Below are 27775 nucleotides of genomic sequence, written 5' to 3'. Positions count from 1 at the left end.
TCACTAAAAAACATTTTTATAAAAAAGCAATACTACCATTATTCCTCATGGTTAGAACAATGAAAAGGTACAGGCTGGACTTCTCTTTGTTAATGACTTGGCAAACACAAAACTATTTTCACACCATGGTAAAAAAAAGTGATGCACAGCTCAGCATAACCTATCACTAATTTGATCCTCAAAGTTCATGCTCTGTCATTAGTATCACCTTCACTGTAATAATCATGACCGTGTAGTTTATATTCCTTAATATCTCAAAATTTCAGGGAGCACTGTATCACTATCTGGCAAGGTTCTCAGTTTCGTGGTCAAACTAAAATTAAAAGCAAGGTCTCCAGAGGTCTAGTCCAGTACTTTCTCTAATAACCTATGATCAACCCATTCCTAATAAGCTGCACATATGTGTATAGTGGGTACCAAAACTTGAAACACCTCCCCTTTATACCTCAAGTATTGGACTTATCCCTGGGAAGTCAACAAAATGAAAGGAGAGTTGAAAATAAATGGTAATGAGGCAAAAGTTAAAGTGATCATTTTGATTACAATTTGGGATACTGAAGGAGAAGACCCAAACAAGGGAGTAGGTAGTACCTGAGGATCTATCTCTTGTGCCCTCATACTGTCAGCTATTTATCCAATGTTCCCTACCCAAGCCTATATATTCATTAGCGCCTTAGGCTCTAAAAGTTACTCCTTGGGCCTTCCCTCTACGGCCAATGGAACTCATGAAAAGCATTAGTGGGAAAAAAATGATCATTTCTTATTAAGAATTATTTGCTTATTAACCAAAGTTGTTATAATTGGTACAAGTTCAAGGAATACATTTTCACTTTGTTTGAGGTTGTAGAGGGATAATAAAATCCTTCTAATAATTAATTTCACCAAAGTTTATTTACCTATCTACTCTGGAAACTCTGAGGGTGGAGACATAATTATACCAAATAGGAAAGTATTCTCTAAATGACTTTTAAAAGACTCTGAAACCTTTATACCAAGAAAACCCAGATAAAGATTTTTTTCTGACAGGGTTTCCCATGGTTCAGACATTCTAGGACATCCAAAAGTATCTGCCCTAAACATGGCAGAAACCCAGAGCTAAAAAAGATTTATGTTAAGACAGGAAAGCACAGCTGCCATGTTGCTTATGGAGGCCCACAGAAATGACGGAAAAACCCTAAGGTTCTAGACATGAAACCCATAAGCAATGCAAAAGACTTGCTCTCTCACCAAAAAAAGAGAAAACCCGGATTAGTGGGTTCTCCTAAAACTACAGGCTCAGAAGTCTTCAGCGAATATTCAGCATATCTTCCTACTACCCTCAGAGCCAATGACAGAAATGTCTGTTATACCAATTACAGTCATTTACATGAAATGCTTACTACTTATACCTAATTAACATGCAACACAGTAATGACGATGCATACAATTATATCTTGAGATTAACTTTCTTACAAATTCCATCTTAGTACCATATTAAACTCTGGGCTGCTATGTTCAGTCTTTCAGTTTGCTGCTCATGAATACAGTAGTCTGCTAATAATTTTAAGAATTAGAATATTAATTATATATTATTTATATATAAGAACAAGTGTCCAAAGACCAAAAAATAAAAACAACAAAAACAACAAGCCATTAAGAGAAAAATGTGATCAAACATGCTGGCTATGACAGCTGGCTTTGCTTTACATATTAAATAATTTAATCAAGCCCAGCACAAACAATGTTTGGATTATAATAAGTTGGTATTAACTATTGCATTGTTCCTCTCCATTAACACAGATGAACAAGGACATAAAACATAAAAAATAAAACATAAAAAAGTTTTTAAAATTTTAAACATAATAGACTTTTGGAAAATAACATAGGAACTAGCAAAACAAGTCATTCAGGAGACTATTATATCTAAAAACCATACTACCACAGTGCCACGTGAGAGAAAGCCAGAATATAACTTTAAAATCCTATTCAGTCCCTTTGATTGTATTTGATAAAGTAAGTCAAAATAAGATGTGAGAAAATGGAGGGAGGGGGAATATTTCGGATTGTTCAAAGCACCTTTTGACCTCTTGAATATGAAAAGTTACACTGTATAAAAGTTATATTTTCAGGGATTTTCATGTAAAGTTTGACAATGTCAAAAACCCTTCAAGTAACAGGAAACCATAAAATTGATGTTAAAATCATTCTGTGGAAAACACTGAAAACACATTTACTGACTGAACAGTCATTACATAAATCTTGCTTATTATGCAAATATTCCCCAAACTTTAAAAAATAACATACAATACTTACCCCATATTGGTAAGTCATCTATGTACATCTGGTACCAGTAGTGATTTTTGATAGCATACACAAATGCATCTCTCTTTTCTTTATCTAAGTCAATTTCACAGTAAGTGGCTGGCATCACATCATCTGCATAAAATAAAAATTGCAAATCAGTACACTCATTTGCAAAACAGTTACAGGAAGAATAACACACAAAAAAGCCAACATTTCCTGAAGTTAAAATTTCTACTCATAATAGTTGAATCTGGGTGATATATATATAGGGATTCAGTATACAATTCTTTCCTTTTTTGTGTATGTTTAAGATTTTTCACAGTAAAAGAATTTTAACCATCTTTACTTTCAAAGATTATCTTACTAAGTGAAGAAAGCATCTCTTATAAAAAGAAAATTATACAGAACATTTACAAAGTAACTTTAAAATGAATAAATTGATTTAAAAACAGAAATGAAAAAGCTTAAAACACATAGGAAAGTTTTCACTTTATACAAAAACTCAAGAATATGATCCTAAGTAGAGCTAACAATTTCTAGCTATGAGATCTCTGAGATAAATATTCATTTGAACATTCCTGGAAGTGCAAGTCACTGGAGGCCACAGATTCCATGAGGAATCCCAGTGACTCTTCATAATTCGGAAGATTAAAAGGCAAACCTCTATCTAGCAGGCATCACTGTTTATAAATTACCCAGAAGTTCCCTGGAGATGAGTCATTTCCAGGCTTGACTGCTTTTAAAAATACTCCTATCTGAAAATACTATTCAGATGGTCTCTAACTTATAAACCTTTCAAAAATGTGCTTAGGATCATTAGTTTCTAAACAAAACAAAGCAAAATCTGAAAAGCACTCTAGATGTCCATCAAAAGGACTGAACTGTTTTTGTATGTTACTTAAGCAACTAGGAAAAAAAAAAGAGAAACCAATCTTAACAACAACAAAAAGCACAGATGTTTGTTTTTAAGTTCTCCTGTACTATAATATCGGTTATTTAGAACATGAAATACAACTTCCTCCAAGAAACAATGTTAAATTTCCCAAATGTTGATTAAAACAACTTAAATATAAATTGCAGCCAAACTATAATTAATAGCCATCTATAATGTTGTTTCTACGAGAAATAACAATCTGACGTGTAACTCCAGACACCACCACCATGTTTCCCCAGTTCTCAACAGAGAGAACAGCTTATTATTGCTCAGCCCAGAGTGGACACCCCAAAACTACAAAACCAAAGATGGCAGGAAACACTGAAGTCCCATGAAAGAGGGATAGGGAAATTCTCTATCCAAGTGGGAGAAGAAAACTGCTTTGTATCCAACAACAATGGCTCCCATACATATTTTCTTTCTACCCAGGCCATTTTTAGGCAGCAAGAAATTTAGGGTTTTCATAATGGTAAAAACTGAGGCTGAGCAGAGGAGAAGGCAGGGAGAGTTAAGACGGAGATTACTACAAAGGATGCCTACAGCAGGAGCTAGGAGAACTGGCAGCAGGAAATTATAGCTACAGAGAAGAGAGCAAGAACCAAAGGAAGGTCCAGGTTGAGCAGCAACGAATGGCCACAGTGGCGTGGGAGGACTCACAGCTACCTCTGCAAAGCCACCAAATTCCTTGCTGTCACAATCAGACATTCACTGATAATTGTCATTAACAATATAGCAGTTTCCTGTATGAAGTTCTGAGATATACAATATGACATTTACCCATATATAAAGCTTTTAAAAGATTCCTTACAGTCTGGGGGGCTTCCCTGGTGGCGCAGTGGTTGAGAATCTGCCTGCCAATGCAGGGGACACGGGTTCGAGCCCTGGTCTGGGAAGATCCCACATGCCGCGGAGCAACTGGGCCCGTGAGCCACAACTACTGAGCCTGCGCGTCTGGAGCCTGTGCTCCGCAACAAGAGAGGCCGCGATAGTGAGAGGCCCGCGCACCGCGATGAAGAGTGGCCCCCGCTTGCCACAGCTAGAGAAAGCCCTTGCATAGAAACGAAGACCCAACACAGCCAAAAATAAATAATAAATAAATTAATTAATTAAAAAAAAAAGATTCCTTACAGTCTGAACTTTATTTTTTTTTTTTTTTATTTTTGGCTGCATTGGGTCTTCGTTACTGCACATGGGCTTTCTCTGGTTGCGGCAAGCAGGGGCTGCTCTTTGTTGTGGTGCGCGGGCTTCTCACTGTGGTGGCTTCTTGTTGCAGAGCACAGGCTCTAGGTGCCCAGCCTTTAGTTCAACTCTCCACCATCCTCTCTCGCTATACTCTAACCAGACTCAGCCACCTGCAGTTCCCACACACCTTGTGCTCCCTTGGCCTCCAGATTTGTTGTTTGTGCAGTAAACCCACCTCACGTGTCCATCCTAAAATCTTCCCCATGCCTCTACCCTGTCCCCCAGAGTAATCCCTGATTCCCCAACCCTCACTCCTCTCACCACACAGCCTGCCCCCTTCACTGAAGTCCCACAGCTTTCTCTCCATATCTCCTATGGCACCTAGGCCTACACCACTTACAACCTCACACCAGTATCTTAGCTCCTCAAAAAGACCATTAGGTCTTGAGAGCTATGTCTATAACTGATCATAACCTTTTTGGCCCCAGCTATGCCTGTTTCAGTACGCTGCACAGAGCAGGCACTAAACAAATAAAATATTTTAACAAATTTTAAGAGCATAATTTTCCATTTATTTGGCAAAGGAAGTCACTAAATACATTAGAGTATGCACATATACATGCATCTGTGTGTGAATGGTGTGTGTGTGTCTGTGTGTATGTCTGTGTGTAAGGACAAAATGCCAATATAAACAAATGAAATTTTTGAGCTGAGTATCTCAGAAGGATTGACAAAGAAGTCTTGAAGAGTATCTTTCACTGATACAAAACCTAGAAAAGAAATGTTGTGGTAAAAGAGAAAACATCATTATGGAAGGCTATAATAAGGGCCTGGGTTGGTCATATTTTAATGAAATTCCTCTTGCAGGCATGTAAGCAAATACAAACATCACAAATAATTAAAGAGCCTGGTTGCTCAATTGAAAAAGCACTTCTCTCAGGAGGGAGCCGCTTTGAAGATAACGAATGTAATGTGCCTGAGTATACCAAATCACCACTCAGCATTCTACATGACTGGAAAACAATCTGAAAATCTATTACCACAAAACACTACTTTAAAATTACAATAGGGCATACCCTTCTCACAGGAAATACACACCTATGAATCCCAAAGGGGATGCAATTAAGATCTTACCAATGCAAATACTTTTTATGGGGGAAAAAAGAAGAAAACCAAAGTTATAAAGTGGCAAATGTCAATACTGATTTTTCAAACAGAAAGCAAGGGTAAATTCTGGAAACAACATGCCAATAAGTCTGTCATCAATTCTCAACAACACTCCGGACTAACAACTGAAGAGACAGTGAAAGCATTGAAAAAAGAATGTGACAATTATTCATGAGTTCTCTAAGAACATATCATGCCTTACTTTGTTTAGTTTCTCTTTTAACAGCATTACTGAACTGGAAAATCAGAAATACTCTACCTCAAATTCAGCAGCACTTAGCAAAGTTTCTCATGAAGTCACTATAGACAAACTATAGAGAAATGGGCAGAAACTTGGGTTTTAGTCTGGGTTCCACTACTTACTAGCTTTGTGAATAAAAGCAAGTCACTTAACCTCTGTGAACCTCAGGTCCCTCAACTGTAAAACAGATAACATCTATGCTATCTCCTTCCCAGAGTTGTTTTAAGGATGAAAAGTGCCAATATATTCACAGTGTTACGTTTTCTTGAGCCACACACCCCTTTGAGAATCCAATGGAAGTGATATCTCCCTTGTCCCCACAAAATGCACATTCACTCAAAATTAAGTGTACAATTCCAGAGGTCCACAGACCCCTGACGCCAGAGCTCCTGGTTCAACTTTGTATACCCAGAGTCTACCATAGGGCTCTGGAATACAGTAAGCTCTCAAAAACTGCTGAATGAACTTTTTACAGGACTGGAAAAACTGGCACATTCACCATTAATTAATCAACCATCTACATAAACCAATATTGATTAACTGACCAAACTGGCTGGCAGTATAAACTGTATAATTTTTTTTCAAGATGGCTATTTGGCAACACGTATCAAGAACTGCCTTAAAAATGATTATACCCTTTGATTCAGTAATTCTACTTCTAAGAATTTGACCTAATGAAAGATTCATAGATGCATTAAAATACTTATGTGCTAGTATAGCCAAATGCATTCTTATTTCTAACAGAAAAAAAAAAAAGGCAAAAGCAAGGAAGAAAAGGAAGAAAGAAGAAAACAATGAATATCTTGTCATTGGGAAATGGGGAGAAATTACAATATCAAGTTATAGAATACTATATAAATATATTTTAAACAGAGTAATTAACAATATGAGGACAAGCCGATAAGATGTTGAGGGAAAAAAAGAAGAGTAAAAACTAATTTATAAATAACTTATTAAACGAGCCAGCAAGTGCTTAGAACGGTATCCGGCACAAAATAAACACTATACAAGTGTTCATTAAATACATTTTTAAAAATCATATATGGAACATGAACCCAATATTTAAAAATTTTAAATAATGTGGATGAATGTAAAGATGGTCAGAAAAAAAGAAGAAACTGTTACTGGTATTTATATCCAGGTGATTTTTATATTCTTTACATTTCTCTGTAGTTTCTAAATTTTGTACATTGATCCTATATCACTGTTAAAATCAGAAAAAATATATACACATACATTCCTTTGAAAACAAAAAAAAGACAGATGTCAATCTGAAAAGAATAATGTTAGCAATGGTTTAAATTAAGAACTTATAAAAAGAGCAGGCTTATCAAATTTGCAGTTAGCACAAAGTTTAAAAAACTGCTAATACCAAGAATTCAAAATATCTAGAGTCAAGATTCAATACAAGATTCAAATTATTTGGTCCAGCTAAAACACTTCAGTTGAAACCAATAAGACAAAATATTGCATCAAGTTCCCAGACTTAAGATTAAACAAGGCAGATTAACCACAAGTGTCTTTTACCTCCTGAAACTCCATTAAAATGTCAATAAAGGAATAAAAAGGATGTAGGCGCACAAGGACAAAAAGAGGAGAAGACAGTGAGAAAAGATTTCAATCAATGTTGGGGAAATGGAAGACGGTGAATGAATAATAAGGCAGAGGAAACCATAACAGAAGGGACAACAGGATTGTTGTCACAGAACACAGGAGACACTCAGAACTTGGAGGCACCACAGACGTCGAAAGGTAGAGGAGAGATAGATGTAGGGCTGAACACATAGGGGAACTGTATAAAACTATGTTTATAGAGGGGCTGGATGCCTAGGTCCCCTCCTGCACCCATCACACAGCTAGATGAATAATATCCTCAACTTCCCCGCTGCAGACCAGAGGCACTTTCCCCTAGAGAACTTCAGCAGAGAGGCTCCAGAATCAGGAAGAACAGGAATAGTAGAATCCAGGGACTGGAAACAGGGTGGGGTTCACCTTAAGCAAAAATCTTCATTGGGGCTGAATGAAAAGAACTGCCACCTCCCAAGCCCTTTCCCCACCCTTTGGCAATCAGGCTTAACTACCCAGCCAGATATCTGGAGGGAAATACCGCATAGTAATTAAAAGCTCAAACTCTAACGCTAGGCTGCCTGGGTTCAAATCCTCACTCCGCCACTTGCCATCTGTGAATCCTTAGACAAGGTTACTTAGCCTCTGGGCCCCAACTTCCTCATCTGAAAAATAGGTATAATACACCTCCATAAGCTTATTTCGAGGATGAAAACAGACTAGACTGAGAATCACTGAACTAGAAATACATAAGGCTCTAAGCAGCCCTTGGCATATCTACATGACTGCAGTACTCTCAACTTACCATTTCACTCTAGAGAAGTAGAAGAAATACTAATAAAATAATTTCACCCCTCTGTTAAGTTAGAATACTCAAGGAAGAGAAAATTCAAGGGAAGATCAATAAAATAAATGGGAGGAAGGAATCCTCTAGAAGTCAACTTTTCAACAATTAATATCCTTCATTATACTGCAAGAATTCTCAAATGAGAGGGACGGGATAGGGTGGTGACCTTCCCTGCTTAGGAATTACTATTCCAGATCACCTAATGATAATAATGAGCCAATTATAATAAAGAACAAGTAGGCACAAAGAGCCAATTATAATAAAGAACAAGTAGGCACAAATAGGTGCTAGACAACTTATTAAAAGCTCACCATGTCTTAATAGCTAAGGATGCAACAGTGAATAAGAATGCAACTGTCCCTGCCCCAGTGGAAGTAACTAAATTACCCAGCAGGCTAGTGCAGCAGCCTGAGGATAAATCAAATCCTATACTCAATAAACTAATTTAACATTTCATAATTGCTAATGCAAAATCAAGTTGGAAGTACAGACACATACTATGTGCTATCAGTATTCATAACAGTAACCATTTCTTGAATGTAAACTATCAGGAACTTTGATAAATGATGTACGTGCACTATCTCATTTAAACATGACAATTCTATCAAGTGGATATTATTTCCCTCATTTCATAGATGAGGACAATGAGATCAAAGAGACTGAATACTTTGTCCAGGACTACATAGGTAGGCAGAGGCAGAGCTGAGATGCATCAAGTCTCTCTGACTCTAAAGCACATGTTCTTTCCACTCCACAATGGCAAGATTCTAGGAGGTACCCTTGAAAATTATAGGGTAATGATTTCAGGTCTGGTTCAAAGATATCCAATTTAAGTCTGCCCTTTGCATTTAATTTTGTCTAAATGTTCTCAATGCAGCATTTTGTCTAGTGATAGTATAAAAACTATTAGGAAGAAAAAAACAAAGTTGTGCATAAAACCTCAAAAGGGAGCTTTTGAGGCATCCTGTATTAGGCTCAAAACTACTGCTAGTTCCCTAAAATAGTCTATTTAGTGACTTTCATTTTACACAACCATACCCATCCATTTAGCCTGACAGAATCTACTAGGTTAAAAAAAAAAGTTGTGTGTTTGTGTGTATGCACATATAAGTGGGTATGTATATGTATAGTTTTTCCTAGTTTCACAATATTTCCAAAATTTTATTTTCTTACTTGAATATGCCTTCAGAAGAACCTTTAAAAATCAAATACTTAAGGGATGAAAGATTAACAATATAAATATTTCTACAGTTTACACAGAGACAGAGGGTTCAAGTTTCCACACAGCATTAGTATGCTGTGATATGCCTTGGGTAATTCATCTTTGGGCCTCCCTAACAGGAAATCAGATGACACAATCTCTAAGGTGCATCCCACCTTTAAAATTCTATGATACGATAAAGAATAACCAGGAAACCTCACAAAACACTTTTCAAAGCACAATCAACTTTATCTTTGAACAGGGTAAGCAAAGGTCTACAACAGAAAGAGAAATCTAATCAGCATTTACTATTGCATCTGGACCACTTAACGTGGCAGCTTCTTTAGCAGCATATCCATGATGGAGTGTAGAGTTGACAAGACTCCAAGGAACCGCCGACTCTTAGGGAGTAACATCTGGCCAGTTCTGATTCTTTTCATCTAAAGGTGTTTAGTCTGAAAGGAAAATAAATCCCACTTTTATAGCCCATGAAAACCATACCCCTCTATCTAAATAATCTTTCCATCTCAGCCTCAAGAAACTAATAAAAGAATGGTTAAGACAGCTGAATGAGTACTCTTCTTTAGTAAATAAAGGTGAGGATTGCAACAAGTGATGAAATCTGTCCATAGCAGCAAAGTAGGACTCGGGGTTTTTGCCTATTTTCTCTCTGGTTCCTTTTTAATAAACTAGAAATGTGTACCAAATATGGAAAAGGAGAGAGTATGTGAATAAATGTAGTATTGAGGTTCCCAAAGATCACATATTCTAGTCTAACTTTTCTCCTTACCTGTAATTAAATATTTAAATTACCTCATTAAATTAAAACACGCCTCAGGGCATGTTTACAATAATTCATAAAGTTATAAGCAAGGCCACTGTGGTTTAAATTAACAACTTAATTTTAAAATTAAGCCCCAAGGAGTAATACATGGGAAAAAATGTAAATATGTATACCTATTTTCAACAACAGTAAGAAAAAAAATCCTAAAAACAAGAATAGAATTTAACAAATCAAAATTAAACATTATCTTCAAAATATTATCTTTAAAATATCTCATTTCACATTCTCCTCCCAAAAGGCTAAAAATATCAGAAGTCAGTTACTATTCATTTTATACATGTAGACAATGAAGTCAAAATTGGAGTAAACAACTTTACTAAAATCAATAGAGTAAAAGAAATAGGATTAAAATTCAAAGCTTCTGATTATAAGATCCATGCTCTATTCAAAAATCAAGACACCTAATGAAAGATCCTCCAAAAATTCAATTACTCAAGCTTCTGCTTACCAAGTTAAAAATGTCCATGCAGGAAATACACACTCTGACAAACTTCACAGAGAAAACTAAAAAATATAAACACACTCATAGGAACTGATAACACAGAAGATACCTGCATAATAAATAGATAAGGAGGATTTTTTTCCTATTTTAACAAGTCCTTGACTTAAAATTTTAAACCACACAATCCAACAGGTATTGAAGATAAATTAATACAACACTGATAAATACATTGAGCCAATGGTACAAGTTTGAATTTGAGGCTTTACACATAATTTTTAAGTATCCATACAGCCCATTACATCCCCACTCCTCTGGAAATTACCTCATTAGGAATCTATGAAGGCTTTCCCTGACCACATTATGTCCAATCCTTAAAGGATTTACTAGAAAACACTTTTCAGAAATAAATATGTTAAGGAAATATAATTTTATGAACAATTATTTATTATTTTATAAATATTCAAAATAAATCTTTGTCAGTTACTAATATACTTTTGTACATGTAATACACTTAACTTAGAGATTAAAACATATTTTAGGGTCTGGAGCAGTGGTTCTCAACCAAGGGCAAGTAGCAACGTTTACAGACTTCTCGGTTGTCACAACTGGAGAATGCTACTGGCACCTAGTGGGTGCGGGCCAGGGACTCTGCTAAATGTCCCACCCTGTACAGGACAGCCCCCACAAAAAAAAGAATTATCTGGCCCCAATGTCAACAGTGCTAACGTTGAGAAACCCCGGTCTACAATCTAACTTTTATCCTTAGGACTATTAAGGTTTACGTACCTTTGAATTTAATATCCAGACCACTAAATTCCAATTCAACTCCTTGAAGCGCTTCTCCCAGAGTTTCATGGTAATGACTGATGCTTTTTTTTGACCCGACACAGAATGGAAGTGAAAAGTACTTGTATGTCTCTTGGCGATTATGGTAGGGCCCAACAGTATTCATCCATAAGACAACTTCCTCTTTATCTTGATACTGAAACCAAAAAAAAGCAAGTAAGAATATGTTTTTTAAAGAATCTAATTCAAATTAAGGGAATATTTGTTATTTGTTCTAAACAAAAATGTACTATCTCAGTTTGGGAAGCTCTAAAATAAAATGCTGGAAGCTTGTTTCAAAATGATGGTCAATGTCTACACATTAAAAATGAAATTCGGTGAATTTTAAAATTATATCCTCTGATTGTGGTCTCAAGCAGATTCACATTTTCTAAACTTTGTTTTACAGAAGATACTGTTTAAACAAAACCCAATAACCTATAAGAATGTTTATAATTAATATTTACACTATCAAATAACGATAAACCTAGAACCAACATGATTCACCATGCTAACGTGGACAAGGAAGGAGGAAACAAAATCAATAGCTTATCCAGAACCTCATGTTAATCACTAGAAACTCCAAAAACCTAATGTTGTCAGCAAGCACAAATAAAATTTCATCTCCTTTTTTTCCCCACAGCCATTGATCAAAGTACTAGAGAGGAGAGAAATGACTAAACAAGAGGAGGAAAAAGCCATACTATGAAATCTCCACAGCCCATTCAAGTCATCATTCTATCTTTCCCTTTATCAGCCTGAAAGACAGGTACTGCATGCAAATTTCGTTGAATAAATATTATGGCTTTACCCATCAGTGAATACTATATGTAGCTAAACCTGGAGTGTGGTCTGATGACTTTGGGTAGGTGACGTCACCTTTCCAGGGTCCAACTGGGGGAAGTGCCAAAGATTTCTAAGATCTCCTCAAGTCTAAAATTCCAATGATTCTACGAAAAGCAGTTACCTGAGTAATTTTAAAACTAGTATTCCTAATTAGCCTTTAATATAAATTAAAGACAACTAACAGTTGCAGCTTAAGTCAACTAACAGTGCAGAAGTTAAATCATTGAACAATTATTTACTGAGTGCCTACCATGCGCCAATAATTGTGTTTGTTGAGGATACAGCTTTGAACAAGACACATTCCCTGACCCACTGGAGCTTAGAGCCTAAAGGGAAAGATGACACTGAACAAGCAATTATAATAACATAGGGAGCTGTGGAGCACATAACAGAGGAACCTATCCAACTAGCCCAACTACCAAGCATGACCTCCAGTCCTCCATATAAAATGAATAAACATTTTCCATCAAAATCCAGCATCTCCAAAACCAAACTCATCCCACCCAAACCCAACCCCCCAAACTTTGTTTTTCTAATGGTACAATCCTCTCAGTCATGGCGACTCAAACCCCAAGTCCCACTGCATTCCAAAAAACACTGACTTGTCTACTCTTATCCAAAGCATCTGCCTCTTTTGATTCATACCACCACCACAGTAGGACTTAGATCTAATCACCTCACCTTCAAATCTAATAAACGTCTCATTGTTCATAAGACATCATCCAGGTACCTCATCAAGGAAATAAAAAACTACCTGACTTTCTGAATACATGGGACATGTACCAAGCACAGCATTAGGTGTTAAGGTTATAAAGATAAATAACATACTGTCCTTTCCTTTAAGTAGTTCACAATCCATAGTGGAGCCAGACAAGTAAACGATTAACAATGAAGAAATAAGTGTTACAATTAAGGTAAAAAGGGCTATTGTAGCAACAATAAAAATGATTAATTCTGCTTTGGCAGAGAAGGGTCAGGATGAATAACAATATAGAAAATCATAAGCTGTTTCAAGTGAATTCAGAAAAACAACTGTAGATAACCTTCATGTATGAAGGAACCAATCAAAGGTCTGAATGTATACATAGATACCCGCATAACTACTCTTGCCACTTTAGGGGGTTGACAAATATATGTATGCCACCACTCTTCCATCCAATGTTCAAGGTTACACTGCACTAATCAATCAAGGTACTCCTTTCTGCACAGACATAGGTATAGGTATAGATATATAGATATAGATAGGGATATAGCATAAGAATCCTCAAAACGGTTCTCTAAACCAATCACTATCCACTGAACAGGGCTGGTATTAGAATTGAAACCTGTTCACTGAGTAGAAAGCTCTTGGCATAGTATCACGTACACAAAAAGTATTGAATATGATGAAAAAACACTGAAGAAATGCTGAAATGAAAGTTTATTACCAACTTAGTGAAAGAAGTTTGAAGTATGTGCACTGACTGCGATAGTATCCTTTGAGAGAAATAAGAAAGGCGAGGTAACCAAATGCATCCTTTTAGGATTACCACACTGAAAGAGAGGACCTACTCTTGCCATTAATCCTGCCGAGTTTGCAGAAATTTTATAAATATAACTCGTGAAAATAAACACAAAAAACACTACTTTCTCTATAAATCCTAATACTCATATTCCTTTACAAATAGACAAAAACTTGAACATAAATACTTGTTAAAACAAAGCATTCATTTATTTCATACAAACTGAAACACAGGACTAAAATAATTTAAGGGTCACAGTATGTGTTAAACTACACGTTCTGAAGTCACTCATTTTAAACATTCATGAAACCTTAATGGGGTAGTAAAGCTCTGACAACATGATGCAAACTGTACTATAACAAAATGTGTACCATTCTTTAGCCTAGGATTCCTTCTGGGAAGAGGACTGAAATAGGGATTAGAAAGAAAAAAATATAGAGATATGTAACATAGACACAAACACTCATATATATACACATACACAAACACACACAGATGAGGGTGAATATTAAGGCTACAACTGTTTCTTTTCTTTTACATTGCTCCTTATGCAGACCACAGTCAGATTTCATGAACTTAAAATGTTTACTTTTCATTATAGTTCTTATTTATCCCTGAGAATAAGTGTTCCCAAGACAAGGTCAAGGGAAGAGTTCTTTTTCAAGAGAGAAAACGTGTCTTAAAATATCTTGAAATTAGAAAATACCAAATGGAAGAAACTTTTTAGGAGAAAAGCCTTTCCTTTCCCTAAGCTGTCGGGAAAGTCCCTGGGCTCCCCCGACTCGGTGGGAAGACAGCAACAGGTAAGGCTCTTCCCTCCACCCTTGGCTGAAAGGCTAGTCTAATTTGCTTTCAAAACATTCCAGGGCTTCCCTGGTTGAGAATCTGCCTGCCAATGCAGGGGACACGGGTTCGAGCCCTGGTCTGGGAAGATCCCACATACCGCGGAGCAACTGGGCCCGTGAGCCACAACTACTGAGCCTGCGCGTCTGAAGCCTGTGCTCCGCAACAAGAGAGGCTGCGATAGTGAGAGGCCCGCGCACCACGATGAAGAGTGGCCCCCGCTTGCCGCAACTGGAGAAAGCCCTCACACAGAAACGAAGACCCAACACAGCCATAAATAAATAAATAAATAGCCAAAAAAAAAAAAAAACCACAACATTCCATAACGTCTTAGCAAGCTCTTTTTAAATACTTTCCTCGGAAAAACTCTGAGTTGCCAATGACGTGGAGAAAGATGGAATTTTATAACTTACCTGCAGAGTGTAACCAGAAGAAGGGGAGAGAAAAAATCAAGCAGGCGCAGCAGTGGATCAGTAGGTCCCTGAGCATGGGGGTGGCTCCTTCCATGAGGCCTCCCTGGGAAGCAGCCAAAGGACAGGAAGCCAATTCAGACTACCTGCATTCCTCACCTCACCGGTCCATTCGTTTCCAGTTCTCAGAAGTTTCACTGTTACACTCAACTTCTGCACTGGCCACTCCAGCCAAAATGGCTTATAACATTTTCTTCCTTTCCTTTCCTGCTCCACCTTGTTTCTTACGTCATTCCCCCAAGTCTATAATGCCCTCCTCCTACCCACCTGGCCGATTTCTACTTATCCTTCAGAACTGCCCAAATCCTCCTTTCTCCAATCCTCAGGTCAAACTTTAACTGACCAATCACTAACATGCACATGCTTACCGTCTTTTGGGATAGTATCATTACTAGCCAAAACTTAATAAGCACATACCATGCGCTGGGCATAGTTCTAAGGTCTTTACATAAACATTTAATCTCTCAAAGCTCTGTAAGACAGGTCCTATTATTTCCCCCATTTTACAGATTCAAACAAACAAACTAAATAGAGATGTTAAATAATTTGTCCAAGATCATTCTAACTAATTAGTATCACATTTACAAGCTCAGGACTACATTTTTGCTAATCCCTAGTCAGCTTCATTAACTGAAGAGCAAAAACTAAATGAAGGAATATGGGAAAAATACAGCTGTACAAAGCACCTAAGGAAGTGCTGAATGCTGAACAACTTTTCCATTTGAGCCTTTAATCTGCCCTAAGGAAAAAAAACCTTCCTAAGAAGCTCCTTGTCCTCTGATCTCAAAAGGAATGACCTTCATTCTCAAGAACTCACCAATGTTGGATCTCTCATTTAAATACTGTTTATGTGCTGGGTAAGTGTAGGTACAGCAGTTTCCCTCCTTGATAGAGATCATGAATTACTTTTTCTCAGAGGGAACACTTCAGGAGATAATGTTACTGAATTTCTCGTGTAAAATCCGAATAAAGAAATCAGAATTTATGTAGACAGGCAAAGGACTGAGGGCTCAGACTAAGCACCCAAATGCCATCATTTTTATGCGATGAGGGGAAAGATATATGCTTACTTTAAAATACATATCTGAGAAAGCAAACTCCAGTTCAGAAAAATATTTCAGAAATCATAATTTCAATGTCTTTTATTTATTTAAAACACATACATCAGAATGCTAATACATATAAATTATTAGTGTATTTTTGGATAGTCTCTTGAGATAACTGCTCTCTCCCTCTCAAAATAGCTTTGTACCTAAATAAACTTTTAGTCTACCATGGAGTACAGCTGAAAATAGGACAATGAATTATGACACTTCCTAAAACTAGATCCATATTAAAGCACTCACAAATTCACTTGTAGTAAACAGCTCATCCTCTTTATAAATCTCCACATATGTTTTACTAGTTCCCATACTCCCGACAGAGACAAAGACTAAAGGCTCCCATTTGCCTACGTAAAGCAAACAAAACATCTTTTTTTTAGCCAGTAGTGTAATAGTGCTTATGGCAAAGGTTGAGAGTAGGCTATCCTAGGCACAGATCGGGTCCTTTCAATATTACCTACCAGAGATACAATGGGCCACAAAGAAATGGGGTTTTAACCTAGGTAAATCACAACAGGCATCCGCAAGACTATGCATCTTAAGTGAACAGTCGTCTGGGTTTGTTCACTGCTTTAAGTGGTAGGGTTATCATGCTTCCAACACTGCATATTCTTATTCCTGGTAGCTCCCTAATTACTCAAGTCACTCCAGAAGCACTGATTAAATACCACTTGCTGTGCCAAGCACAGAGCCTGGTATGTAACAGACGCAGAAAAAAAAATTTTTGATTTTGTGACCTTGAGGAAACAGAGCCAAAAAAAAAATTCAAGCCTCCAGTGTAAACCATAAAATGCTTTTAAGATTCCTGTGCCATTGATTACTGGTTTTTTGGCGCTGACATTTTTACATAGTGTTACTATGGAAATTATATGTTCAAGACAGGTAGAAAAAACGACTAGAAATCAGGTAGCTCAGACTCTTTTCTGTGGCCCTGGGCCAGCCACTGGGCCTCTTCAGGCCATTAGGAAAATGAGTGTGTTGGATTCAATGGTCTCGAGTCTTTCCAGTTCTAAAATTCTATGATTCTCAACTTGCAATCCTTGTAATGGAGTCCTTTGAAATCTTAGGAGACGTGATAATCTAACTCTAGATGTTTCCAAGTACTCCAACTGTCAGAAAAGCAAGTAAGCATAAGCCATACCCTATACATCTTTCACTCACTCTAAAGGGTTCTTTTTATGACCCTTCGATCACCTATTAAGAGCCTGTCTTTCATGAAAGTGTTCTTTAATTTTTATTTAAAACAGTATGTTTGGGACTTCCCTGGTGGTGCAGTGGTTAAGAATCCGCCTGCCAATGCAGGGGACACGGGTTCGAGCCCTGGTCTGGGAAGATCCCACATGCCGCGGAGAAACTAAGCCCGTGCGCCACAACTACTGTGCCTGAGCTCTAGAGCCTGCGAACCACAACTACTGAGCCCGTGTGCCACAACTACTGAAGCCCGTGCGCCTAGAGCCCGTGCTCTGCAGCAAGAAAAGCCACCACAATGAGAAGCCCACGCACCGCAACGAACAGTAGCCCCCACTCGCTGCAACCAGAGAAAGCCCGCGTGCAGCAACGAAGACCCGACACAGCCAAATATAAAATTAATTAATTAATTTAAAAAACACGAAAACCAGTATGTTCTGTAATTCATGTATGATTCAACTTTTAAAAACTGAAAGGAACCCGTTTTTATATATTCCATATGTGTATATACTCTAGAAGTCAGCAGCACATTTCCTTCTCATTATTCTTCTGAGACTATTAAGAGTGTTGGATAAATAAGCACATAAAAAATGCCATATGAGTCAAATGGTCAGCTGAATCCTAATTCAGTAGGTAAAGTAAGAGAAATCAAGGGCTTTCTGGAATTGCATGAATTAGTCAGCTGCTCCTTCTTAGGACCAGCTACAGAATTTGTGGGGCTCAGCACACAATGCAAATGCAGGAAGTATTAAGAATTTCAAATGGTGACAGCAGAGCGTTAAACCAAGCAGTCTTTATGTCTTACACACATTAAGCGACTGCAAGGGTCACATGCCCACTGCAGCCCTGTCCCTCTTTAATGCTAACCCAAACACATCCTCAGTAACAACCCCCTATGGAGCTAAACTTACCCAAACATTTAAGCACTTAAAACTACTATCAATACAGAGAATTATTCAATTTAATGCCAAGTGTATTACCATCCTATTTTTAAGATAAAAGGCCGTAGAGCATATCCTATGAGAGCGTAGAAGACTATTAATTCAGTTTGCCTGAGTTCAAATCCTACCTCTACCTGTACTGGTTGTGTGGTCTCGGGCAAGTTACTTAACTTCTCTAGCATCCGTTTCCTCATCCATTCAAAGGACATAATACCACTCACAAGATTATCAGTGTATGTTTAAAATATGAGTTAATACATATAAAGTACTTAGAACGGGGCCTACCACATATTGCTACAAAAGCCCTATTAGTTATTATTTCTATCTGGAAACTGTCTTCATAGAAAGTTAATCTAAAGGGCAAACTTTAACTTCTAAAGATTGTTCTTTAATTAATAATCCAATTCCACAAGTATTTATTAAACACTTACTCAGCAACCTTCCCTTGACAATTTTTCTCCTCCTTCAGTATCATTCTGTCTTCATTAGCTACTTCTGCCTTCTTGGTGGAAAAAAAATTCACTTGACCATAGCCTTTTCAGTATTATTATTTGCTTGAGGTGAATGCCTAGTTTTCAAGAAATATTTTCAAGAAACTTGTAAGAAATAAAATATTTTGGCTAACAGCCAAAAAATATATGAATGACAAATTTTTTAGTTATATCTTAATGCTATCCTTCCTATAATTTTTAAAATAACAGGTAACCAAGTGAGAGCAGTTCAATGTAAACATGACTGAAAGAAAATGGATTCTAAATTTTTTTGTCCAACAATTCTCTCATACGTGTCATATTCTCTCAAAAACCTTTTATCCAATATTTTATATTCAATTTCTGGCTTCAAAAATGTAAATGTTAAAGCAGAAACTAACACACCATTGTAAAGCAATTACACTCCAATAAAGACGTTAAAAAAAAAATTTAAATGTTCCTGGCAATAAAATTTCAATGAAATTGGCATTTACATTTTAAATCTGTAAATTAATCTAAGACCTTTTTATTCACCTCCAATTTGTGAAGTTTTAATTAATACGTACTTTTCCCTATTACAGCAGTTTATATAAAACACGAGATAAAAAAGTAAACTACTACTCTTAAGCTTACATGCCTGTATGGTGGAACTATACTTGAGATAATTCTGAGTTTTACACAGCAACTTCCCTTAAGTGTTCAAAAAATTGGAAAAATATTAGTAACCACTGGCTAAAAGAATGCCCATTGGAAATGAACACTTCTTACACGTTGAGACAAGTTACTTGACGGAAAAAACAACAAGAGAGCGTTTTAAACTGTTTAACCTGTGAACAAAATTATCTTAAGGTGACAAGTCACAAATACAGCACAAAAACATGTCACCAGCTCAGGATTGTGTCCCTTAAAAAATATACAGGTAAGAAGTTTCTGGCTGCGACTGAAGGTAGAAACGCCAAAAGTTTAGAACTGTTGTTAGCTAAAATAAGAGCCCAGCTAACCTACCGACTACAGAAAAGAAGTCTGGTTGCTTCATTTCCTCACTTGTCAGGAATGACAGAAGACTTGCAGATTTAGTACCACACAACCTCTCATGCAAAATCGTATCATTAATTAGTTAAGGCCTAAAAACACAACTACTCACATGCACCCTCTAATTTACATGACTTTCCTGCCCTGCTCAGATCTACCTTTCAGAAAGCCACCGACTTACATCCCTAAGTGAAAGTCACTAGAGGAGTCGTTTTAACATCCAAGCTTTGATGTGGAAAATGCCAATTAAATAAACAGCCAATCAATTTTAGGCCAAATGCAAAAGGGACTGTTCCCAGCCAGACAAGAGGACTGGGAAACTCAAGACCCCTCGCAGTCAGAAGCCGCCTAGTTAGAGACCACCGGGGTGGGAGCCTCAGCTAGGGGCCAGAAGAGGGTGAAGAGAAAGTTACAAGTAAGGCCTCGCAGGCGGGCGCGTGTGGCTGAGTGCCTGTACACGTGTAAAGTGCTCTTCACCCCAAGTTTATCAAGGCTGTCCCCACGCCAGGGTTATAATCCGGTTTGGGCAGGAGGGGGAAGAAAAGGCCGGTGAGCACCATAAAGTGGTGGGTATTTCCTGGTTACTGTAAGACGGGTAATACGTGGTGCATCCATCTTCTGCCGTGTCGTAGTCCCCAGCAGCCCGGGCGCTGCTCCCTTTCCTGGGGGGCACCAGCTCCGAGCCTGGCTGCCTGCGGCCCCCACTCCCGCGGCCAAGTGAGCCCCGACCCTCGGACCCCGCTTCTTTCCCGTCTCCCGGGGCCCCTGGACCCAGGGGTGCGGCGCCATTTAGGTCCGGGATGGGTAAGGAGGCCCACGCACTTAGGGAGCGGAGTCCTGTCCCGGGAGCGCACGGAAAGGCCTCCTCCCCGCTCCCGGGGTTCCTGCTCCGCCAGGCCCAACCGGAAGGCGCCCTCGGGCGGCCGCGGGGCTCGGCCGGGCCGCTGGGCCCTCCAGGCCGCGCCGGGCCCGCCGAGGCGGTGGGCCGGGGGAGAGGGCGGAGGCGGCCGCGCCGGCCGGGAGCAATTCTCACCGTGTGCTCGTGCTCGTCCGCCCGGGCCCGGGGCAGCAGCAGCAGCAGCAACAGCGCGGCGGCCGCCGCCACGCCGGGAGCGCCCGGCAGCGGCCTCATCCTCCGCGCTCCCACCGGCCCGGCGCCGGGCCACCGACTCCTCCGCCGCCGCCGCCTCCGCCGCGGCCGATTCGCATCCACGGGGCGCGGACAGACGCACGGGGGCCCGGGCCCAGCTTTTGGCTCCTCCGCGCCGCCGCCGTCACCGCCCGCTCCGGAGCCTCCCCCGCCCCCCGGCGCCTCCTTGCCTCTTCCTCTGACTCAGCCACGTCATCCGGCCACCCCGGCACACGCCGGAAGTGCCTCGCGATGCGGGGCCGCAACCGCCGCCGGCCGCCCCGCCCGAGAGGCGCGACCCCGCAGCCCCGGAGGACCGCGCGAGGGCCCGGCCCTCCCGCCGGTCGCCCCTGGGTCGTGAGAGAGGCGGCGCGCACAGTGGCCCCGGCCTCGCGCCCCTCGCGGGTGCCTGGCCCGCGTCGCAGGGCCTAAGCCGCCTCCATTCGACTTGTGCGACCTAGGTCAAAACGCTTTACTCTTCCTGGCCTCATTTTCCTCGGCTGTGAAGTCGGGTAATGGTCTGACCTGCCGCCTCTCGGTGGGGATCGGATCAAGTAGCCCTCACAAAGAGCTCGGCTCCCGCCGGGAATGAATCACCAGCTCTATAATCGTCATTAAGGGAGATTGTTAAACTGGTATCGGGTTGGATGAGTGTCTTAAAGTCAGTGAATATTTACTGAATATTTATTTCAATCTTGTTGAAATTCTTGTTCGTTTATTTGTTTATTTATTGTTTGTTGGGTCTCCCGTGCACAGATATAAACACCTCTTAGAATCTAAGCTTTTCTCCTAAGCAGAGATCCTGTTCACTGACATATACTAGAACTGTGTCAGGCCCATAGTGAAAACTCAAAAGATATTTGTCAAATATATACATGAATATGGCACCACCATCTACACAGTCCTCTAAGCCAAAACTCTGGAAGCTGGAGTCGGATTGTCTCCATCTCTCAGCCATCAGCAGGCAACAGTTTCTAGCATTTGTTACCTTAGAAAGGTATCAAGAATTTATTTTTCCTCTCCTCTGCCAGTAACAGCCAATCTTCTACACCTCACTCACTATGTATTACAGCAGCCTCCGACCAGGATCCCTATCACCAATCTTCCCACCCTGTTTATCCTCCCCAACGGGTGCCAGTGAGTCTTCTAAAAAGAAACCTGATTATATCACTCTCTTGCTTAAAACGCTCCTTGAATATTGTTTACATAAATCAAGGAATCACAGCTAAGATTTTCATCTGCCAGGCACTGAGTACTTCACATGTATTGACTCAATCCTTATGCAACAGGCACTGTATGTTCATTTTACAGCAATGATCGCTGAAGCCTGGGGGGTGGGGGGTTTAAGTGGTTGCTGAAGGACTGGATCCAAGCATCTGGTTCCAGAATCAGTCTTTCTTACTACTCATGGACTACCATCCATACAGTCATTTTAAGAAATGAAATATAGGGGCTTCCCTGGTGGTGCAGTGGTTAAGAATCCGCCTGCCAATGCAGGGGACACGGGTTCGAGCCCTGGTTCGGGAAGATCCCACATGCCGCGGAGTAACTAAGCCCATGCGCCACAACTACTGAGCCTGTGCTCTAGTGCCTGTAAGCCACAACTACTGAGCCCTTGTGCCACAACTACTGAAGCCCGCACGCCTAGAGCCTGTGCTTCGCAACAAGAGAAGCCACCGCAATGAGAAACCCGCGCACCGCAATGAAGAGTAGCCCCTGCTCACTGCATCTAGAGAAAGCCTGCACGCAGCAATGAAGACCCAACGCAGCCAAAAAATAAAATAAATTAAATTAATTAATTAAAAAAAGAAAAAGAAATAGACTTGTATGACTGGCATGGAATGATAGCCAAGAGATAATTTTAAGTGAAAACACTTGAAAATAGACAGTATGATTCCATTTTGAATATTAGTCTACCCATAGAAGACAATCTGAAAGATCATGACTCAAACCATTAACATTGCACATGCCTACAAATATTTGCACGTGAGTATGTGCTACATGTGTAATCAGGAAAAAAAAAATCCTTCCTAAAGTATACTCCTGTTAACATGCAGCTGCAGAATCGGACCCCAATTTATCTCCTCAGCTTCACCTCCCACTGATCTCTTCTACCTCAGGCTATAGCCCTATATTTCCCGAATACACCAGGTTCTTTTATACCTCTGTGCCTTTGCTCTTTTTTTTTTTCTTATTGGAGTATAGTTGATTTACAATGTTGTGTTAGTTTCTGCTTACAGCAAAGTGAATCAGTTATACATATACATATATCCACTCTTTTTCAGATTCTTTGATTTCCCTTTCCCTAGGATGGAAATGAATGGACAAACTTTGTTACTCGTTTTCCAGGCCTAAATGGATGACCTCTTTAGTGAAACCTTGCATGATGCCCTCAGGAAGTAGAGCATCCCTTCTTCAGGATTCCAGTTGCATTTATGTCATAACTACCATAGTCCCATTTCCTCTTCTGTACTACATTCTGACCTTTGTTGATGGCAGCCAACAAAGTACTGTACTACTATTTGTTTATATCTGTCCCAGCTGCTGGGACAGTGCTTGTCACATCATAGACATTCAATAACCATTTACTGAAGACATTCATAAGTAAAAAGTCAAATAGCATAGAATGATTTAAAGAACACTTTCTAGATAGTCTAAGAGGCATCACAAGGCAGTACATGATTAATTGCTGAATGAATCATATGCCAGTAATTGCAATAGAAATCAAAGGAGGCGTCTTATACATCTTTGTATATCCCCCAGAGCACCTAGCACAGTGACTTGCTCATAGTGGAAGCTCAGTAAATGCTCTGTGAATGAATAATCACAGTTTTGAATCAAGTAATGATGGGCAATTGAAGAACAAGTAGTGTAAGTGCTGAATTAAGATGGATGAGTAGTCTCTTGCTTAAACATCCATCACCAGCCTCCACAGATTTGAGGCAGGAAGCATTTGCTAGGTGTCGTCAGGAGCTCTAGGTTAGCAATTACTTGGGGGTGGGGAGGACACAAGAAAAAGTATGAAGTATTCATTTGGGGAGTGTAGACCTAAAACCAGGAAACATTACACACATAGAAGAGAACAGGGATTACAGTGTACAAAAAAAGAACTGCACAAAATGTGACCAACTCTGCAAATGTTCGATAGGCAATAAGAGCAATGGGCGACACTCTCACCACTATTATTCAACATAGTTTTGGAAGTTTTAGCCACAGCAATCAGAGAAGAAAAAGAAATAAAAGGAATCCAAATCGGAAAAGAAGTAAAGCTGTCACTGTTTGCAGATGACATGATACTATACATAGAGAATCCTAAAGATGCTACCAGAAAACTACTAGAGCTAATCAATGAATTTGGTAAAGTAGCAGGATACAAAATTAATGCACAGAAATCTCTTGCATCCCTATACACTAATGATGAAAAATGTGAAAGAGAAATTAAGGAAACACTCCCATTTACCATTGCAACAAAAAGAATAAAATATTTAGGAATAAACCTACCTAAGGAGACAAAAGACCTGTATGCAGAAAACTATAAGACAATGACGAAAGAAATTAAAGATGATACAAACAGATGGAGAGATATACCATGTTCTTGGATTGGAAGAATCAACATTGTGAAAATGACTATACTACCCAAAGCAATCTACAGATTCAATGCAATCCCTATCAAACTACCAATGGCATTTTTCACAGAACTAGAACAAAAAATTTCACAATTTGTACGGAAACACAAAAAAACCCGAATAGCCAAAGCAATCTTGAGAAAGAAAAATGGAGCTGGAGGAATCAGGCTCCTGGACTTCAGACTATACTACAAAGCTACAGTGATCAAGACAGTATGGTACTGGCACAAAAACAGAAATATACATCAATGGAACAGGATAGAAAGCCCAGAGATAAACCCACACACATATGGTCACCTTATTTTTCATAAAGGAGGCAAAAATATACAATGGAGAAGAGACAGCCTCTTCAATAAGTGGTGCTGGGAAAACTGAACAGCTACATGTAAAAGAATGAAATTAGAACACTCCCTAACACCATACACAAAAATAAACTCAAAATGGATTAAAGACCTAAATGTAAGGCCAGACACTATCAAACTCTTAGAGGAAAACATAGGCAGAACACTCTATGACATAAATCACAGCAAGATCCTTTTTGACCCACCTCCTAGAGAAATGGAAATAAAAACAAAAATAAACAAATGGGACCTAATGAAACTTAAAAGCTTTTGCACAGCAAAGGAAACCATAAACAAGACGAAAAGACAACCCTCAGAATGGGAGAAAATATTTGCAAATGAAGCAACTGACAAAGGATTAATCTCCAAAATTAACAAGCAGCTCATGCAGCTCAGTATCAAAAAAACAAACAACCCAATCCAAAAATGGGCAGAAGACCTAAATAGACATTTCTCCAAAGAAGATATACAGATTGCCAACAAACACATGAAAAGATGCTCAACATCATTAATCATTAGAGAAATGCAAATCAAAACTACAATGAGATATCATCTCACACCGGTCAGAATGGCCATCATCAAAAAATCTACAAACAATAAATGCTGGAGAGGGTGTGGAGAAAAGGGAACCCTCTTGCACTGTTGGTGGGAATGTAAATTGATACAGCCACTATGGAGAACAGTATGGAGGTTCCTTAAAAAACTAAAAACAGAACTACCATACGACCCAGCAATCCCACTACTGGGCATATACCCTGAGAAAACCATAAATCAAAAAGAGTCAGGTACCACAATGTTCATTGTAGCTCTATTTACAATAGCCAGGACATGGAAGCAACTTAAGTGTCCATCAACAGATGAATGGATAAAGAAGATGTGGTACATATATGCAATGGAATATTACTCAGCCATAAAAAGAAACGAAATTGAGTTATTTGTAGTGAGGTGGATGGAGTTAGAGTCTGTCATACAGAGTGAAGTAAGTCAGAAAAAGAAAAACAAATACCATATGCTAACACATATATATGGAATCTAAAAAAACAAAACAAAAAACAATGGTCATGAAGAACCTAGGGGCAAGATGGGAATAAAGACGCAGACCTACTAGAGAATGGACTTGAGAATATGGGGAGGAGGAAGGGTAAGCTGGGACAAAGTGAGAGAGTGGCATGGATATATGTACACTACCAAATGTAAAATAGATAGCTAGTGGGAAGCAGCAGTATAGCACAGGGAGATCAGCTCGGTGCTTTGTGACCACCTAGAGGAGTGGGATAGGGAGGGTGGGAGGGAGACGCAAGAGGGAGGAGATATGGGTATATACGTATATGTATAGGTGACTCACTTTGTTATAAAGCAGAAAAATGTTATGTCTGGAAAGTTCTGAACTTTGCATTGATTATTTACACTGATTGGCATTTCTCTTCAAGACTAATATGAATTTACTAAAACATGAAAAAAATTTCCCACTGTTCTCAAAAAAAAAGAGCAATGGGCGAGGAGAGAAAAGCAGACCCTATTTTGGTGGAGTATTTGGGAAAGTCTAATGGAGGGAAGAGCATGTAGGGCCATTAATTCAAGGAATATTTATTGAGCATCTATTATGTGCCAGGAACTCTGGTAGGTACTAGGAAATGATGATGATAAATGGCTTTAGGGGATAAAAGTCTGATAACAGTAGGCTTGGGAAGAAGGAATAGGAGATAAAATAACTGATTAGAGGAAAAGGAATATGGTTTCAAAGATTCTTGGAGGCTGATGACCCTCAGGGCTCAAAAATTGTTAGGACTCAGGGGCACCATCAACATCAGTGTTGTTCTGCCAAACTGGAGAGTGTAAAACATTGATAAATCTTATTTCATCAGTTTCTTCATCTAGATTAATGATCTCATTCCCTGACACCAAAAAGGTTGAAGGGGAAAATGCCAGTGAAAGGAAACCCCTCCCAAATGGCTATACAACTTCTTTTTCATGGTAGTTCTAATAAGACTCAATTGGTTAAAGAGTTTATGACCAGCAAATCATCCAGAAAACCAGAATTTCAACCTTTTATTCTTATTCTTGATAAACATGATCATCAAAAGTCTTGGTCTATAGATGACAACATATCTTCTGATTTCCATCCTCAGCTACCTTTTCTTTGAAATTTTATTTCTTCTTTCTACTTTGTTATGTTTGTCTTGCTAGTAACCTACTTTTCTATTGCTATTTACCACCTTCTACCTCTACCTTTTCTGTTCTAGATGAAGTGTTCTAGATACTGAAGAATTTTATAATTGTTCTGAATTCTTTCTTTAGGAAGCAATCACTTAAAACATTGGTTCTTAGACCAAAGAGCAACTAAAGTTATTAATTTCTTTGTACAGTTCCCATCTCACTGTTTCTGACACATTTCTTTTAACTGATCTGTCATAACACTGATACAGGGCATGGAATGGGAGTTGCCACATAATAAGATCCCTTGCTAATTAGGTGGTGAGTCTAGTAAGGTTGTCTCCCTCCTTCATCAGAATGAGGTATTCCCTACCCCTTGCCTTAGTCCTAAACTTAAAGAGGTAAAGGGACCTGGGTTATTATTAAACACAAAACATTTTACTTCACAGATGATGGGGAGTCAAGTTAAGTGAGTTCAGCAAGTCAGCAGCAGTCCAAAATAAAATCCAGGTTTCCTGACTTCCAAGCCATGTTCTTTCTCTACATCATGCTAACTCTTACTGCATGGCTAGCTAAGACATTTTCTCCTATATTGTGG

At 39.1% G+C, this 27775-nt stretch overlaps 1 protein-coding gene across 1 annotated transcript in view; it reads right to left on the bottom strand.

Moving 5' to 3' along the window:
* TM9SF3 (transmembrane 9 superfamily member 3) overlaps nucleotides 1-21210 on the bottom strand; it is a 76344-nt gene extending 55134 nt beyond the window's left edge. Inside the window, exons 1-3 of the mRNA XM_036828323.1 lie at nucleotides 20961-21210; nucleotides 11494-11689; nucleotides 2293-2415 (exon numbers count right to left, since the gene is read on the bottom strand). Of these exons, the coding sequence (XP_036684218.1) occupies nucleotides 2293-2415; nucleotides 11494-11689; nucleotides 20961-21059 (418 nt within the window). The 5' untranslated portion in view covers nucleotides 21060-21210. The remainder of the gene's footprint in view (nucleotides 1-2292; nucleotides 2416-11493; nucleotides 11690-20960) is intronic.
* Nucleotides 21211-27775: the final 6565 nt, after the last annotated feature.

The sequence above is a fragment of the Balaenoptera musculus genome, chromosome 16 (assembly GCF_009873245.2).
Source record: "Balaenoptera musculus isolate JJ_BM4_2016_0621 chromosome 16, mBalMus1.pri.v3, whole genome shotgun sequence".
NCBI lineage: Eukaryota > Metazoa > Chordata > Mammalia > Artiodactyla > Balaenopteridae > Balaenoptera > Balaenoptera musculus.
Note: the sequence above shows the minus strand (reverse complement) of the source record. Positions and strands in the feature narration are given on the sequence as shown.